Source organism: Lytechinus variegatus, chromosome 14 (assembly GCF_018143015.1).
Source record: "Lytechinus variegatus isolate NC3 chromosome 14, Lvar_3.0, whole genome shotgun sequence".
NCBI classification, from domain to species: Eukaryota; Metazoa; Echinodermata; class Echinoidea; order Temnopleuroida; family Toxopneustidae; genus Lytechinus; species Lytechinus variegatus.
In genome coordinates, this window is record NC_054753.1 from 14,399,993 (window position 1) to 14,415,660 (window position 15,668).

The 15,668-nt window shown below is 36.3% G+C and overlaps 1 protein-coding gene across 2 annotated transcripts in view; it reads left to right on the forward strand.

The window, feature by feature from the left end:
- The window catches only part of LOC121427802 (peroxisomal targeting signal 1 receptor-like), a 48,832-nt gene extending 33,832 nt beyond the window's left edge, over positions 1–15,000 (forward strand). The window contains exons 7-16 of one of the 2 annotated variants that reach the window (XM_041624366.1): positions 257–359; positions 2,614–2,742; positions 3,644–3,814; positions 6,006–6,149; positions 7,307–7,377; positions 8,497–8,706; positions 9,528–9,693; positions 10,658–10,815; positions 11,218–11,456; positions 12,482–15,000. In XM_041624366.1, the coding sequence (XP_041480300.1) occupies positions 257–359; positions 2,614–2,742; positions 3,644–3,814; positions 6,006–6,149; positions 7,307–7,377; positions 8,497–8,706; positions 9,528–9,693; positions 10,658–10,815; positions 11,218–11,419 (1,354 nt within the window). In that variant the 3' untranslated portion in view covers positions 11,420–11,456; positions 12,482–15,000. The remainder of the gene's footprint in view (positions 1–256; positions 360–2,613; positions 2,743–3,643; positions 3,815–6,005; positions 6,150–7,306; positions 7,378–8,496; positions 8,707–9,527; positions 9,694–10,657; positions 10,816–11,217; positions 11,457–12,481) is intronic. The other variant, XM_041624367.1, reaches the window with a different exon arrangement.
- Positions 15,001–15,668: the final 668 nt, after the last annotated feature.

Consider the following 15,668-nt stretch of genomic DNA (forward strand, 5'->3'; position numbering starts at 1 on the left):
ATATACTTTGTCTGAGCCGACTGTAGCGCAGATGTGATTGTGTGTAAATGTTCACAAATATTGGTATAGGAAGCTGGAAGTTGTGACCGAGTTCTTTGAAGATGTGTTCCTCCCCCTCCTCCTCTCCGTTCCAACATTCTCCACATGTATTTCTATTACACTGCTAGTTACCACTGTACATTGTGCATGACATTGCTAGTCTACATTGTAGCTTTCCAGCAGTGATTTTCTCACATGCATGTGTTTGTCAACATAGGATTGACGAGTTCAAAGGAGAGCAACAATCAAAAGACGAGCTTGCCCAAACAGCTACTCAGCTCCTGGGCTCCATGGATGATCCCAAGTTCCAGAGTTCAGAGGTGAGATTACATGTAATCTGTATCCCGCCCTCCGCCCCCCAAAAAATAAGCCCTTCAAACGAAAGATACATACATGTAGGGTGGTGTTTTTGATTGGCTAAGAAGCACTGTTACTATGGTAACTGTTGGATAAAAAGTGACTTGTGCTGTTGTGGTAAAAATCTAAAAACAATCTTTAAAAGAAGAGTTTGAATAGAATCCAATAAAATGACCACCAAAGTATTTCTATGAATGAAAGTACATGTAAGTTTCAAATACCCGGAGAGGGTTTCATGAAAGGACTTGTCAGACGTTTTATCTGACAAGTCCTATTTAATCCAACAGTTCCCATAGTAAAAGTGCTTCTTAGCCAATTAAAATACAGAAAAGTTTTCAGATCTGACAACTTGTCGGACAAAAATGTTGATGAAACGCCCCCTGTTGTGGTAACAATCTAAAAAAAGAGTTTGAACAGAATCCAATAAAATGACCACCAAAGTGTTTCTAAGAATGAAAATAAGTGTGAAACGATTCTGGTATGAATTTTTGAGAAATATACCTGACATTCCAGCTGGGTGCCGGGTCTTTTTGCAAGCAAGACACTGTCCCACAAGTGCTTATATTATCTGATAGGCTGGTCTTCATTTTAATCGTTTTCAGCTGAGATTTTCATGATTTTGCAAAGTCAGGTTCATGCTAGTGTACTGTACCAGGCCTAGACCTACGAGTATATTGTGGCAACTTACCTTGAATTTGAAGATTTCATCATGAAATCTTTCTTTGCTGCAACTACAGTTCTTTAGCTTGATATACCGTGCTATTCCCAAACATTTTTTTATTTCATGCATCATGTAAATATGCTATTTTTTGGCAAAATATTTGAATGTAGTAGTTGCATTCCATTCATATCTTTATTTGACTCATACCATCTTGCCTGTAAGATCAGAGATGTGTTTCATGAAGCTCTCCATATACTAACAAATTTGCATAAAATGTAATCTCATACATGTAGTTACCCAAGAAATTATAAGAACTGTACTGTCTTTCAAATATTTTATTTGAGCAAGAGCAGGAAAATACTTTGCCCTATGTGACCTGCTATGCAGTGTATGTAACTTTGAAATAACTCTGTGAAACATTGCTCCATTATCCTTCATTTGTAATCCATCTTTTCAATTAAATTGTAAATTCATTTATGTTGACTTTGCAGTTTCATGCTCTCTTTTTCCTACATTTGCACATCAGTTATTCATCAGTTATTAGTCCAGTGTGATAATGAATATGTTGTATTCGGGGGCTATTCTCATTCATTGAAAAAAGAAAATTTATATTGAACTAGCAAATTCCGGAGGGCTCTGTTAAGCTTGGAGACAAGAGATTTTTTTATTGCCATTTTGTTTGGAATAGCAGCATACCCCCCCCCCCTCCCCTTCCACCACTCTACACTAATACTGCTTTTTTGAAAGGGTTGCTCTGTGTTCAGTTGGTAAAGTTTGAAAATTCTTTAAAGGAGAATGAAACCATTGGAACAAGATAGCTTGTGTGAAAACAGAAAAATCGAAAGTTTGAGAAAAATCAGACAAATAATGAGAAAGTTATGAGCATTTGAATATTGCGATCACTAATGCTATGGAGATAGCAAATTGGCAATGCGACAAAGATGTGTGATGTCACTTGTGAACAACTCTCCCAATTACTCTAGTATATATTTCACTAGAATTGCCTCTTTTATCACATCTATCCATAAATCATGTGTTTTGTCTACATGAGGGCATGTAATGCATATTTTTTAAGAATACATCATGGATAAAGAGTTTGTATCATCATAAGAAAAAGCAAAAAGAGACATTTTTAGGGTATTTTATAGTCCACCAAAGGGAAAGTTGTTCATCAGTGACATCACACATCCTTGTCGCATTGCCAATGTGAGGATCTCCATAGCATCAGTGATTGCAATATTCAAATGCTCATAACTTTCTCATTATTTGTCCGATTTTTCTCAAACTTTCTTTATTCTTATTCTTTGATTTTTCTGTTTCTACTCAAGCCTATTTGTTCCAAAGGATTCATTCCCCTTTAATATCCTCAGTTTCATTTTCAATTTATATTAAAGAGGAATGAAAGATATCAAAGGGTATAATGGTTTTGCGTGAATTATTAATTACACAATAGTTCTACCTCACAAACTACCCAAAAGTGTTTTAATGAGCACTCCAAAATGGAAAATGTAAAGTACTCTACAACCCCCTCTTATACTTCTAAATCCTCTTTTCAGTTTATGAAATTTATCAAGAAGTTGAGTGATGGTGACATAACGGTAGAAGGGAATGAGGTTCGGAATAAAGACGGGTCATCCACCGATGCTACCGCGGAATCGTGGTCTTCTGAATTTGCAAATCAGCAGGTGTGTGTAGTACTCTCTCATAATAATGATAATAATAGCTGGATATATGAAAGCGATTTTTGCCAAAGAATACAATTCGCAACTATTATTACCCTAGCTTGAGCTTAACTGCTTGGGCTCAGCTACAACCTACATCAGCAGTGCCTTGGTTCATTCAAGGAATCAAATCGTAGCGGTTACCCATTTAACTCACCATGGTCGGATGCAAAATGTGGATCAATTTCTTGATGGAAATTACACCATGCCAGGGATTTGAACCCATGACCTTTTTTTTTAAAGTGAATGTACACTCTATAGCTCAGGTTGGGCGTACTTTCGGCTTAATTACTATTAAAGCACAATATTTAAAGCACTATTGATATGTCTGGTTATTATGTGCGATGAAGGGTATCAAACTATACTTGTACTAGGAATCAACCTCCCAATGTCATAAAGGCTTTCTCCATGTGCTTTGATACATTTTTGTGTTCCCTGCTTGTGCTCATAAACATGCTTCAAATTTCAGGGTCTATGACTCTGAATTTTTAAAAAGCATTTCCTTATTTTACTGGCCCAACAATGTGCTGTAAAGGCCAGTAACTGACAGTATTGTTTGGGCACTGATAGACATACCAGTTCAGCTCAGGCATATTTACTAACATTAGTTACACGTATGTATCCCATTGCCGTACAGTACATGTATATCAAAATGTTTACTATATTATCATTCATTTATTTAACCCATTTGCTACTGAAGTTTATGATCCACACACATTTTGTACACGGACCACCAGCTCGATTAGGCAATGGGCTAGTGATGTTGCTACTAGGTGAATTATTTTACAAATCGCGTGTGTATAAGCAATGCATTAAATTGTTTGAGAAGTTTTTTTTTCACAGTATAATATTTCTGTTACATCAGGAGTACACAGCAGAGGAATGGGCTCGGGACTTTGACCAGGAGAAGACGGTACCCGCGGACCAGGAATTCTGGGATAGATTGCAGAAGGAATGGGAGGATATGGGTATGAAAGAATCAAGGGAAGAACACCCGTGGCTGGATGAGTTTCATGCTGATCAAACCGGTGACCAGGTACAGGAGTATTAAAGAATGCTAAAGCGATGACATCTCCAAAAACTTTTAATGTATTTCAGCGTTTTTGATACCATATCTCAGTGGAGCATGATGAACATCATTCACAACCCAAATTTGCCAAGAATCGGTTTATCTGGGCCCAATACCTAGCAAGCGTTATTGAAATTAGTGAAAATTGGCCATGTCCTAATATGATAGGTAGGGACAGTGATTTTCTGCAATCGCGGAAAACGGACGGAATTCACGGAATAGGCCTTTTGAAACGGAAAGTGGCATTTCAAACGGAAAATGTATTTTCCCTCAAAATACACAGAATAGCAACAGAAATTACTCCAAAATAACAACAAAATGAGAATATTAAATGGCCACAAAACCTCAGAAAAGGTCAAAGGTCACAGCTCATTAAATATGCGAGTTGGTTTCCGCACAATAACTCGACAAATGTTTTAATGGATTTAAAAATGTTTGGGTGTGTAGATAGATGATGCCAAAATACAGGTTAAGGTTGAATTTGGAGACCAAAGATCAAAGGTCACAGCCCATTTAATATGCGAGTGTTGGCTCATTAAATATGCGAGTTGGTTTCTGCATGATAACTTATGAAATATTCAACAGATATACAAAAATTTGGGTGTGTAGGTAGATGACACCAAAATAAAGACTAAGTTCAAATTCGGAGTCAGCAGGTCAAAGGTCACAGCTCGTTGAATACGCGCGTTGGTTTCCGCGCAATAACTAAAAAAAATATTTAATGGATCTGAGAAATTTTTGGTGTATAGGTAGATGACACCAAATTACAGGCTAGGTTTAAATTCATAGCCCACAGGTCAAAGGTCACAGTTCATTAAATATGCGAGTTGTTTTCCGCATGATGACTTATGAAATATTCAACAGATTTTTAAAAAATTTGGGTGTGTAGGTAGATGACACCAAAATACAGGCTGAGTTCAAATTTTTAGTTTGCAGGTCATAGGTCAAAGCTCATATATGTGAGTTGGTTCAAAAGTCTAAATTTGTTCATTATATGCGTATTGATTTCTGCACGATATTAAGTTAAATCATATTGAATGAATTTCTGATCATGTTAAGCAGGGGCATCTATGTCCTTTAGACACGTCAATTTTTTTTTTTTTATTCAAGCCACTCAAAACACCAGAACAGTTCCTGTCAAGCAAGTGGAGAGAAGAACAAACATCCTCCAAACAAACTTTTCTCACTTTTCAACTTCCTAAGGGATGAAAATCTACTGCCAATGGCTTGCGGATATGCATGCACATGTACATGTGTCTTGTAAAAAAAGATTAAAGTAATCATAGGTTTAATTATACCTTGGTCACATTTACTCTACGGCGGCCGTACGGCAAGTCAAAAACAGCCGTTTTAGTATTCTAACCACCCAAATGGAGTTGGTACAAAAAATGTTAACATGGCTGTTATCGACTCGCCGTACGTCTGCCGTAGAGCAAATGTGACTAAGATACAATAATCAGAGACTGTTGTGATAAAATCCCACAGTAGAACACTGTAGGTGCTATTAATTTTATCTTTTCTTTTTGTCTCACCCACCAGAGGTGAAGGTGAGACATAGGGATCCAAATGTTGTCCGTCGTATGGTAAGGTCAAAGGTCATTTTCAGGTCAACATTAAAGTTTACATGCAAGACTCTCTTATGACACCTAACTCCGCAACGGTATGTCACTTTTCAACCAAACTTGGATGGTAGATGTACTTGGGGGACCTGCATGCAATGCTGTAGTCTGAAGTCAAATGGTAAGGTCAAAGGTCATTTTCAGGTCAATGTTAAAGTTTACATGCAAGACTCTCTAATGACACCTAACTCCGCAACCGTAAGTCACTTTTCAACCAAACTTGGATGGGAGATGTACTTGGGCAACCTGCATGTTATGTTGCAGTCAGAGGTCACATGGTAAGGTCAGAGATCATTTTCAGGTCAACATTCAAGTTTATGTGCAAGGCTCTTATGACAAGTGTTATTCCATCCCAGTCATTTCACGATGGAGTTTCAATATAATTCTCTTGCGTGCCCTCGCAAATCACGATATTTCTGGTTATTTTCAAAAGTGGGCGAGACACAAATTGCTTTTGCCTTGTTTTTTAAATAACTTCCAATTAGCATTTTATTCCTTACAGGTTAAATTGCTATTTATATTTTTGTAATTTCCTTTAGCCATATTCATTTGAGAGTGAAAACCATCTTCTCGATCATCCTTCACCTTTTGAAGAAGGCCTCAAGAAATTAAAAGAAGGAGATCTTGCGAATGCTGTCCTTCTCTTTGAAGCGGAAGTCCAGAAAAATCCTACTCATGTGGAAGTGAGTCTCTTCTGTTTGCGTGAGATATACTGTAAACATGTAAAAGCAAATAATGCAAGTCACCCGCTGTATACATAAATAATCCATACTGATTGATACTATCAATATTATGGCCAAGAAGGGAAAAAGAATACCCTGATACATTTGTCAAGCACCCTATCAAAGTGAATTTTCATGCTAACCTTGATAAGAGTAGGGTATTTTGGAGGCTCTTTTTCATTTATCACTAACATGAAATCAATGGATTTTTATTAGTAAAGGTAAAAGTAATGATATGGTTATGAATTTTGGCAAGAAAAAGAATTTCATTTGATTTGTACATTAACTTTTTAGCAATTTTGGGTCTAACATACAACTTAATGTTGCATAGTTTTAGGCTTGCGTGCCTGGGCATCACAATTTTTTATGTAAAAGTTTGTTGAGAAGGGAAAGGAAAAACGCAGTGCAAATGTTCTACATTAATACATGCATTGCAAAAATGTGGATGGGGTTGATAGCCCCACCCCCAGTCTTTTGGGAGTCTAACTATTAAAGTTATTTTGTATTTATATCATATCTTTCACCTCAACAATTCTTTATGGTATACTCATTCATATAAATGTTGGGGATATTAATCGAAACTATAAAAGGGCTCTAAATCAGAGTGAATTGATAAATGAAGCCATAGAAAGTTGTTTGCCATCATTAATGATTACATTTTAAGCCTAAGAATTTAAATGAAGCCTCACAAAGTTTTTCTTGTTAGCCTGTTCTTGCCTTGTTTATAGAATAAAAAACACTTTTGAGTTACTAAGGATCTGCTTAATGACGATTTTTAACTATAGACAGCAACATTAATAATTAATCATTAACAATTAATCAAATGGCAGTATCAAAATGCAAATTCAATGACAAAGGGTGTGTTTAATGCCCCCATTTCCAGTCATAGATATAAATGTCATTCAGGTCTCGAGATGGAAATAAGAACGACGAAAAAGCTTCCAAGAATTTAAAAAACACTGAACATATTTGATGTGGGAAGCTTATGTAAAATGATTCAATCAATTAATTTTTTTTTCATTTGTTTTTGTGTAATTAATTAATTCATTTATTGATTTATATATTTATTTATTCCTTCATTTATTTTCAAAATATTTTATTTACCTATTTGTCTTCAGGCATGGCAGTATCTCGGAACAACTCAAGCAGAAAATGAGCAAGAACAAGCAGCAATATCAGCCTTAAGAAAGTAAGACATGAATCCCTTATTCTGTAATCTGACTTGAATTATAAACCCTATCTAGGCCGGGGGGGGGGGGGGCGATCCTCATAGGTCCCCCACGACAATTCACGCTGACTTTTTACTTTCAAGTCTTGCGCAACTTTTGAGACCAATTTTGCGTCAGCCGGGTCCGTGGTTCACAACATTATGTTAGTGCACGTGAGACCAATAATCGCTCAAAAACGTGATTTTGTGTACAAAGTCAATGCAAATTGTGTTTTCTACCAAAAATCATAAATGTGTGATTATTTTTAATTTTGCTGGTCTAAATGTATTAATTTCATGCTTTTTATTATCTCAGAAGAGTCCCCAACAAATTTCAATGAAAAAACAATGAAAAACAAAAGGTCCTAAAAATAAAAAAAAATACATAAGAAATTGTAAAAAACAATATAACAGGAGAGCTTGTGTGTCACAGACTAAAGCTGTTTTTAGACTATAGGGTTATCCTTCGACATTGTGCAAAGCCATCAAGTGATCCACATGACTGAAAGAACCTTACTCCAGTCACGGGGGGGGGGCTTATTGTAAAAAGGAGGGTCCTCGGAACAGGCTTCGGAACTATAAATGTTTGTGAAAACGGGGGTCCTTGGAACGGATCGCCAGCGTGTAAGTGCGTCTGAATAGGCTATGGAACGGTCATGTGTGCATGATGCAGCTAGCGCAGCCTCCGTCGGGTGCGCTCGCAGAGAGCTGAGGCGATGGTAGGACAGCGCTCTGTGGCCGCTTTTCACCAAAATCGCAGCTCAATGTAGCAGATTAATGCGATCGGAACGGAGTAACGAAAAAAATGCAAAGCTTTGGAGCGGATTTCTTTCTTTTTTTTCTCGATAAGAAGAAAATGCTATGCCTTGGAGCAGCTTTCTTTGTTTTTCTTCTCAATAAGACAAAAATGCTATGCCCTGGAGCGGAAATTTGAGTGTAAAAATGGGGTTCACCTCCACGGCACATACCCGCTATGCATTATATACCCACCCCCGGGACTCCATTATAATTCACATTATTGATGTTCTTTCTACCAAACTCTACACAGGCTTTGATGATGAAACATGTTGACAACATAAGGATTCCTTTTGATTTTTACAGATGTTTAGAATTGAGTCCGGCCAATCCTTCAGCACTCATGGCTCTAGCAGTGAGCTACACCAATGAGGCTATGCACAATAAAGCATTAGACATTTTAAAACAGTGGATCTCTTCGAATTCCAAGTATTCAAGTCTTGTCAAACCAGAGGGAGGGGATCCAGATGGTGCAACAGCTGCTCGACATGAGTTGACATCACCAATGATGTCCTTGTGAGTTGACTCAACTTAACCTATTAAGGTTAAGTTTTTGAAATTACATGACCAAGGTTATTTAGGGTCAATGACCTTGTTGGGGTACTCAATATCGAAATCTTTACCGTTAAGTTTTGAAATGTCATCATAGCTTAGAAAGTATATGGACCTAGTTTATGAAACTTACATATAAGGTTAATAAAGTATTAACATAAACATCTTGTCTGAGTTCCAGGTCACATGACCAAGGTCAAAGGCACTTTGGGTCAATGAACTTTGGGCATGATGTGTAAGAGTTTCATCGTGGTGAAGGATTTAGTAGAAGTAATAACCAGCTGTCTCACAAAGTATCAATCGTTGTATGAAACTTTGCACATGTTGGAGGTATTGTTGAATTAGTATCGTAACTTTAAATTTTTATGGATCTCGTTTCGCTGAACATCCTGTGCAAGTTTCAGGTCATATGACCAAGGTCAAAGGTCATTTAGGGTCAATGAACTTTGGCCATGTAGGGGGTGATTGTTGAATTACCATCATAACTTTGAAAGTTAGTGGATATAGTTAATGAAATGTAGACATAGGGGTAATCAAGTATAATTGCTCATCTTGCACAAGTCATGGGTTACGTGATCAAGGTCAAATTTCATTTTGGGTCAATGAATGTAGATGCATATTATTGTATGAACGGCGTTTTTTTTATAATTATTTTATAGTCATTTTCATAGTCAAACACTGTTGCTATTTTGAATTGTGTAATGCAGGTGAGACTGCCAGAGGCACTCCACTTGCTATTATTATTATTGTTGTTATTGTTATTATTATCGTAATTCCTCATGTAGGTCACTACACACAAGTGTTCAAGACCTGTTTCTAGAGGCTGCTAGGAAGTCACCGGAAGCTGTAGATGCAGACATCCAGAATGGTTTAGGGGTACTCTTCAATCTTTCTCAGGAGTATGACAAAGCCGTTGACTGCTTCAAATCTGCTCTCTCAGCCAGACCTGAGGTAGGTCCACATTCACCAGGAGAATCCATTACATATTCGATTCACCATTTTTTGTCTCACCTGCATAGCAGAGTGAGACTATAGGCGCCGCTTTTCCGACGGCGACGGCGGCGGCGTCAACATCAAAGTATCACTGAACATCTTGTGCGAGTTTCAGGTCACATGATCAAGGTCAAAGGTCATGTAAGGTCAATGAACTTTGGCCATGTTGGGTTTTTTTGTTGAATAACCATCATATCTCTGTAAGTTTATTGGTCTAGTTCATAAAAAGTGGACATAAGAGTAACCATGTATCACTGAACATCTTGTGCGAGTTAGAGTAGTTTTCAAAGTCAGCACTGCTGCTATATGGAACTGCGTGATGCAGGTGAGACAGCCAGAGGCATTCCACTTGTTTATTCTTCAAATTTGCTAAAGCCATAATTTGAGAGCATAAAAACGTATGTGTAATATGAATTATAACACAAAGAAATATCACCTCTGGAAGGTCTCACACATATAGGGAATTGGACGTGCCCTCATGTGCCATATATATATACTTGTAGGGGTTCTATTTCGTTGAATTTGATCAGTAAAAGTTTTTAAACATGAAGTCAAACCAGATGGAAATTTTTTAAGAAGAAAGACAAATGAGAGAAGTAAAAAAGTCTAAGTTTGCAAATTGAACAAACAATAGAGCATTTATGAGTACCTACATGTATTGGAATCATCAATAGGCTACATAGGCCTGCTTTCTATTTTTTTCTCTTTTTATTATTAAAACACCTTTTTGCTTGTATGCATATGATCTATTATTCATAAATGTGAGGATTTTCCATCTCCCATCTGCCATCTACGTTTATCTCAACTAGAGTAAAAACATAAATAAATAATTCATTGGCCTTGATAAAATATTTACTCAAAATTAGTTTGACTACCCACGTTAACATTATGATCCTCCCTATTTGCTTCCCTCCGTATTCAGGATGCCTTGCTATGGAATCGCCTCGGAGCGACGCTCGCCAACAGTGGGCGGAGCGAGGAGGCCGTAGATGCCTACCACAGAGCTCTGGAGATTGCCCCTGGATTTGTCCGATCAAGATATAATCTCGGTATCAGCTGTGTCAACCTCGGTGCACACAAGTGAGTGGACAGTTGAGGACCGGGCAGGGTGTCACAAAGCTGTTTGTAATTAAAGGGGGACACAAGAGGAAACAAACCGAAAAGAAGAAAGACAAGATAAAGAGCTAGTCACCAAAGGCCAAAGAGAGAGTAATCAGGCATATAATGGTAATTTTAGGGAGATACGTTGTCATAAATATTCAATTTTAGGAGATATGAAGCATGTGATTTGAGAAATGATTTTTTTTAGAACGAAGGGATGCACTATTAATAATTTTGTCACCTGTTCTTGGCTTTAATAAAAACTTGTTATTTTTGTTGTCTCTTTAAGCTGCAAGATGCAGACATCCAAAACGGTTTAGGGGTACTTTCAAGTTTTCCCAGGAGTATGACAAACAATCGATCTTTATTATTTTCTTCTAGACAAGCTGTTGAGCACTTCCTGCAAGCGTTGAACCTTCAGCGCAGCGGCCACGGACCACAGGGCCAAAAGTCCCAGATGTCAGAGAATATCTGGAGTACACTACGAATGGCTGTATCACTCATGGGAAGGGTACAGTTATACGATGCTGCCGACAGACATGATCTAGATCTGCTCAATAATGAATTCAACGTTTCAAAGTGACTGGAGCCTTATCCTAAAGTGCAGCCAATTACCTCAGGTAAATATATACTTATAAATATAAGCATTTATTTATATGTTTGTAAATGGAAATTTGCATGTATATCAAATGGTAACAATAAACATATATATTAAATTATTGAATGATCAGTCCATATCAAGAATAATAAGCCTGTAGTAAATGCATAAAAGTGTTTAGCAGAACTTGTGAGAAGTGTGATAAGTATTGTTAAAAGACATTTACATGTACATTCACATGTATATTTGAAATAGGTGATTTGTTTGCAATAATTTGTGAATTGTCTGTATATATGCATTTATTTTGTAATTATTTTACAGTCATAGGCCACAAATTTGGTTTATCTTAAATAGATTTCCCCATTAAAAAATGTTTTACCAGAACTTGTCTGAACAAAACACCTATTATAACTGCAATAGATGGTCTAGATATAGACAAATTTCACTCTAATTTTTTTTTTATTTCATTTATCAAATATGTTTATTAACTTGACTAATGATTAAGCTCTTTTGTCACTGGGTATTATTTGTCAATAGTTAATACTTGACTTACACTCAGAAAACACCCTTTAATATTAAAGCCTTTGGGTTCTCATTCTATGATTGTTTTACCCACATTATGCTGCTCTCGACCCAGGTGAGGTAAATTTGTACCTAGGTGGTGTTTCATGAAGCTGTTCGTAAAGTTACACACAACTTCGCACAACAGGAACCTCTTCTTAGGCGCTAAATCAGTTACATTGAGATATATCATTTGCCACAAAAATTATCACTAGCCGTGCGTAAAGTCATTCGTAACTTACGAACAGCTTTATGAAATGGGCCCCTGTTGGGATTTATTCCTTGAATGCTTTAGCACCTACTATTATACGGTGGCTCAGCTACAGCCAGATATTAATATGATACCACGTATCAAGTGCAGTAGAGTATATGCATTTATAGTAGCTGCGCTATACAAATGGAACATCTTATCATTTCTTAGCTGAAATATCATATGACATGACTTATGAATTGAATTTGAGAATCTTTCAATGTTTTACTTTTCAGAATATAAAAGATCCTTCAAAAGGTTGATCCATGATTGGCGACGTTGCTGTGAATGCTATTATTGCATCCATGCAGACTGTGTAAGGTCATCAATTCCAACACTTAACTGGTGGTTCTAATCAACTATTGGGTCAATCGTCTCCACTGCATGCACGTTTTGGAGAACTTTGCCCTGTCTTCATGAAGAGTGATTGATTCAGATGAATTTCAGCTATGGAAAGCCGTTGAAGCCTTGATTGGTAATCTACATGTATAGCTTACAGTACACTGTAGTCCATAGCTCTTGAGAGACAATGTGTAATCAAGGATGGGATTAATTAGGATTAATCATAAGTATGGAAAGACAATGAAGCCTTGATTGGTCATTTATAGCATACAGTACATAGCTCTTAAGAGATAATGTGTAATCAATGATGCGATTGATTCAAATATATTTTGTCTGTGGAAAGCCAGTTAAGTTATTTATAACAATGCCATCGGCTAATGCTATTCAGTGCAATGAGTTCAAATTCAAGATCAATGCCAGTTTTGGTAATGATAACAAAATCAGTATCCAATAAAATGACCATCCACTGTCTGCATGCATAAATAAAACTGTGCCAAAGTTTTCTGGAAGAAATGTGTAATTGCTGAGAAATTAGAAAAATAAGCGTGGTATTCCTAGATGCTGTGTTCTTGTCCAAGCATTAGTATACAAATAATGCAAGTAAGTGCATGCATGCAGGGCCAGGTAATTAACGATGTGAGAGAAGAGCCAATGGGTATATCGTACTGAGGTCCACAGGACAGAGCGCTGTATATCCATTTGGCGAGTCGAGCACAGAGTTCATTATTTAGGTCCTCTATGCCCAAGAATGCGTGCATTGTTTTAATTCGCTGAATATGTGATCCGCTTAGGACCAATCAGATTACAGAACATTTTGGGAGTTGTATAATAATACACTCTCCCACATGTCTTGTGTTGGCAATCTTTGGTGTCGTTTTTCAGTTAGGATTTCGAGATTTCACAAAGTCCGTTTAGTTAACTCTGCCAGGTTCCTATAACACAAAGCTTAGCAATGTTTGTAGAAAATTTTTCTACGATTGATTGCATTGACTACAGTGTCCAATCAATCATGAAAATCGAGCGTACGATTAATCACTCATCTTTGTGTTACGGGACCCAGATATGGATCTAGGATGACATAGTAACAATTAAACTTGGGTTTACATACTTTCTCATTGTTTACTGCATCTGCATTCATTTGTATTCAATTTTGACTCTGGAAATCCATTAGAGCCTTTATTGGTCATGTACATGTATTTCATACACTGTACACCATCGCTTAATTAATGTTGTTGGTATCTATCATCGAATCGAGAATGATCGGTGACCTGAAATTACTTGTGCATGCTCTTGGAATAATCTTTAAGGTGTGCATTGTATAGCCGACAGTATTATTCTACCTGTAAATGAAAGTGTGATGATTTGGGTTAGTGTTATAATTCTTTGATCTTGCCAATCCTTTTTCCATTTACATGTACATATGTTATACATGGAGAGGGAAGAAATGCTTTGGTGCAATTATCTTTATTTTCTATTGCTTTTGATTATATGATAATGTCCAATATTTGAGTTTTAACCTTCAATCCAGCAAAGAGGAGTACAATATGCATGTCGCCTGTAATGTTATCTATAGAACCGCATTGTTAATTTTTTTCACAATTATTTTCATTTTTTGGGGTGTTGAATTATGCTCATTTATATTTAAATATGATGTATTATTTTGCAATAAATCATTGGAGGGAGCTTGGGGTACTCTTAAAGTTTGTCTCATGTACTATTCCTGACAAATAAGCATTAAAAATTGATATTTGACACATATTTTTAAAATTTTCCTAACAATGTTTTTTTTTATACCCCTTTGAAACAAAGTTTGAAGGGCATCATGTATAGAAATCAGTATACGGTCGGGCATTAAACTACTTCCTCAGGTTTTTACCTGGCATTTGACATAAGATGCAGAACCCCTCCAGATGCCCAAATAATGAAAAAAAAATGTATTATTTTGGTTTTTTACCATAATTTGGGCCAAAGACCACTTTGGAAATTCAATAAGGCAAATTTTAGATTACTTCTTTGCTTTTTAATGATTTTAAAGTGCCATCATTGAAAATGTCAGTTTTAGATACATGCAGACATTGAAGTGATCTTATTTTTTCCAAACATCCATAAAAATACACATTTTTACCATTTTCCACAACACTTTTGAAAAACCTTTCTGACCTTTAACAAATAATTGTTACCAAGATGATTCCTCTAGATAGTAGACTGACATGGTCACTTTAAAACTAGGAATACAGTACTTATCATGAGAAAATTTGTGGGAGTATTAGAATGAATAGGTTTCATATAAAATTTATCGATGATAGTATCCCGGGTTATCTTACAGATTATATATATATGTTTTTATTTTCATGCATCTCAATAAGTGTATATGTTTGTTATAAAATAAATTGCTCAATCGAGTGCACAGAAAGAAAAAAAATCAGTGTTACATTGTCAATTACCCCGATGTAGCATACATGTAATTACTCTGGCTGTAGCAGTGCACAAGATCAAATGTATGTCCACATGTGTGTTAGGTTAATGCAGGTTTTTAATGATTTGTTGTAATGTTTACAAAGCAGGGCTTCCATTTTCAAAACAGATGTATGCTGCTTAAATACCTTTTGTTTGAATCTTAGAAAGAAAAGTACAAGTACAGTATACATGTATGTGTACATGCAGGTAAATTTTGTTTTAAGGTGTGTAACATGCACATTCATGGACATCATGCCTAATATTCATACTTGTATGAAAGATACATTCTTTATATTAATATGATTGGCTATTTATATAGCACAATATCAATCACAACTGCTCAAAGCGGTTCAAAATTATTATCACTTATTAGTCGCTGAATTCATAGCTTTTCTAGCAGCCTGTTACATGTAGGTGCTCATTTGCAACTAAACCAACCACAATGACAGTTGTTTCCTACGGGTACACAAGTAGCTCTTACATTTTGTAGTATTCATAATCAAGAATGTTATTTCTTTTTTTTTTGATAGATAATTATGTGTATGACTTGCTCCAGTGTGTATCCTGCACACAGGTTTACGTTATTTTTTTTAGTAGTACCATCAATACTGGTGTGTTTTTTAT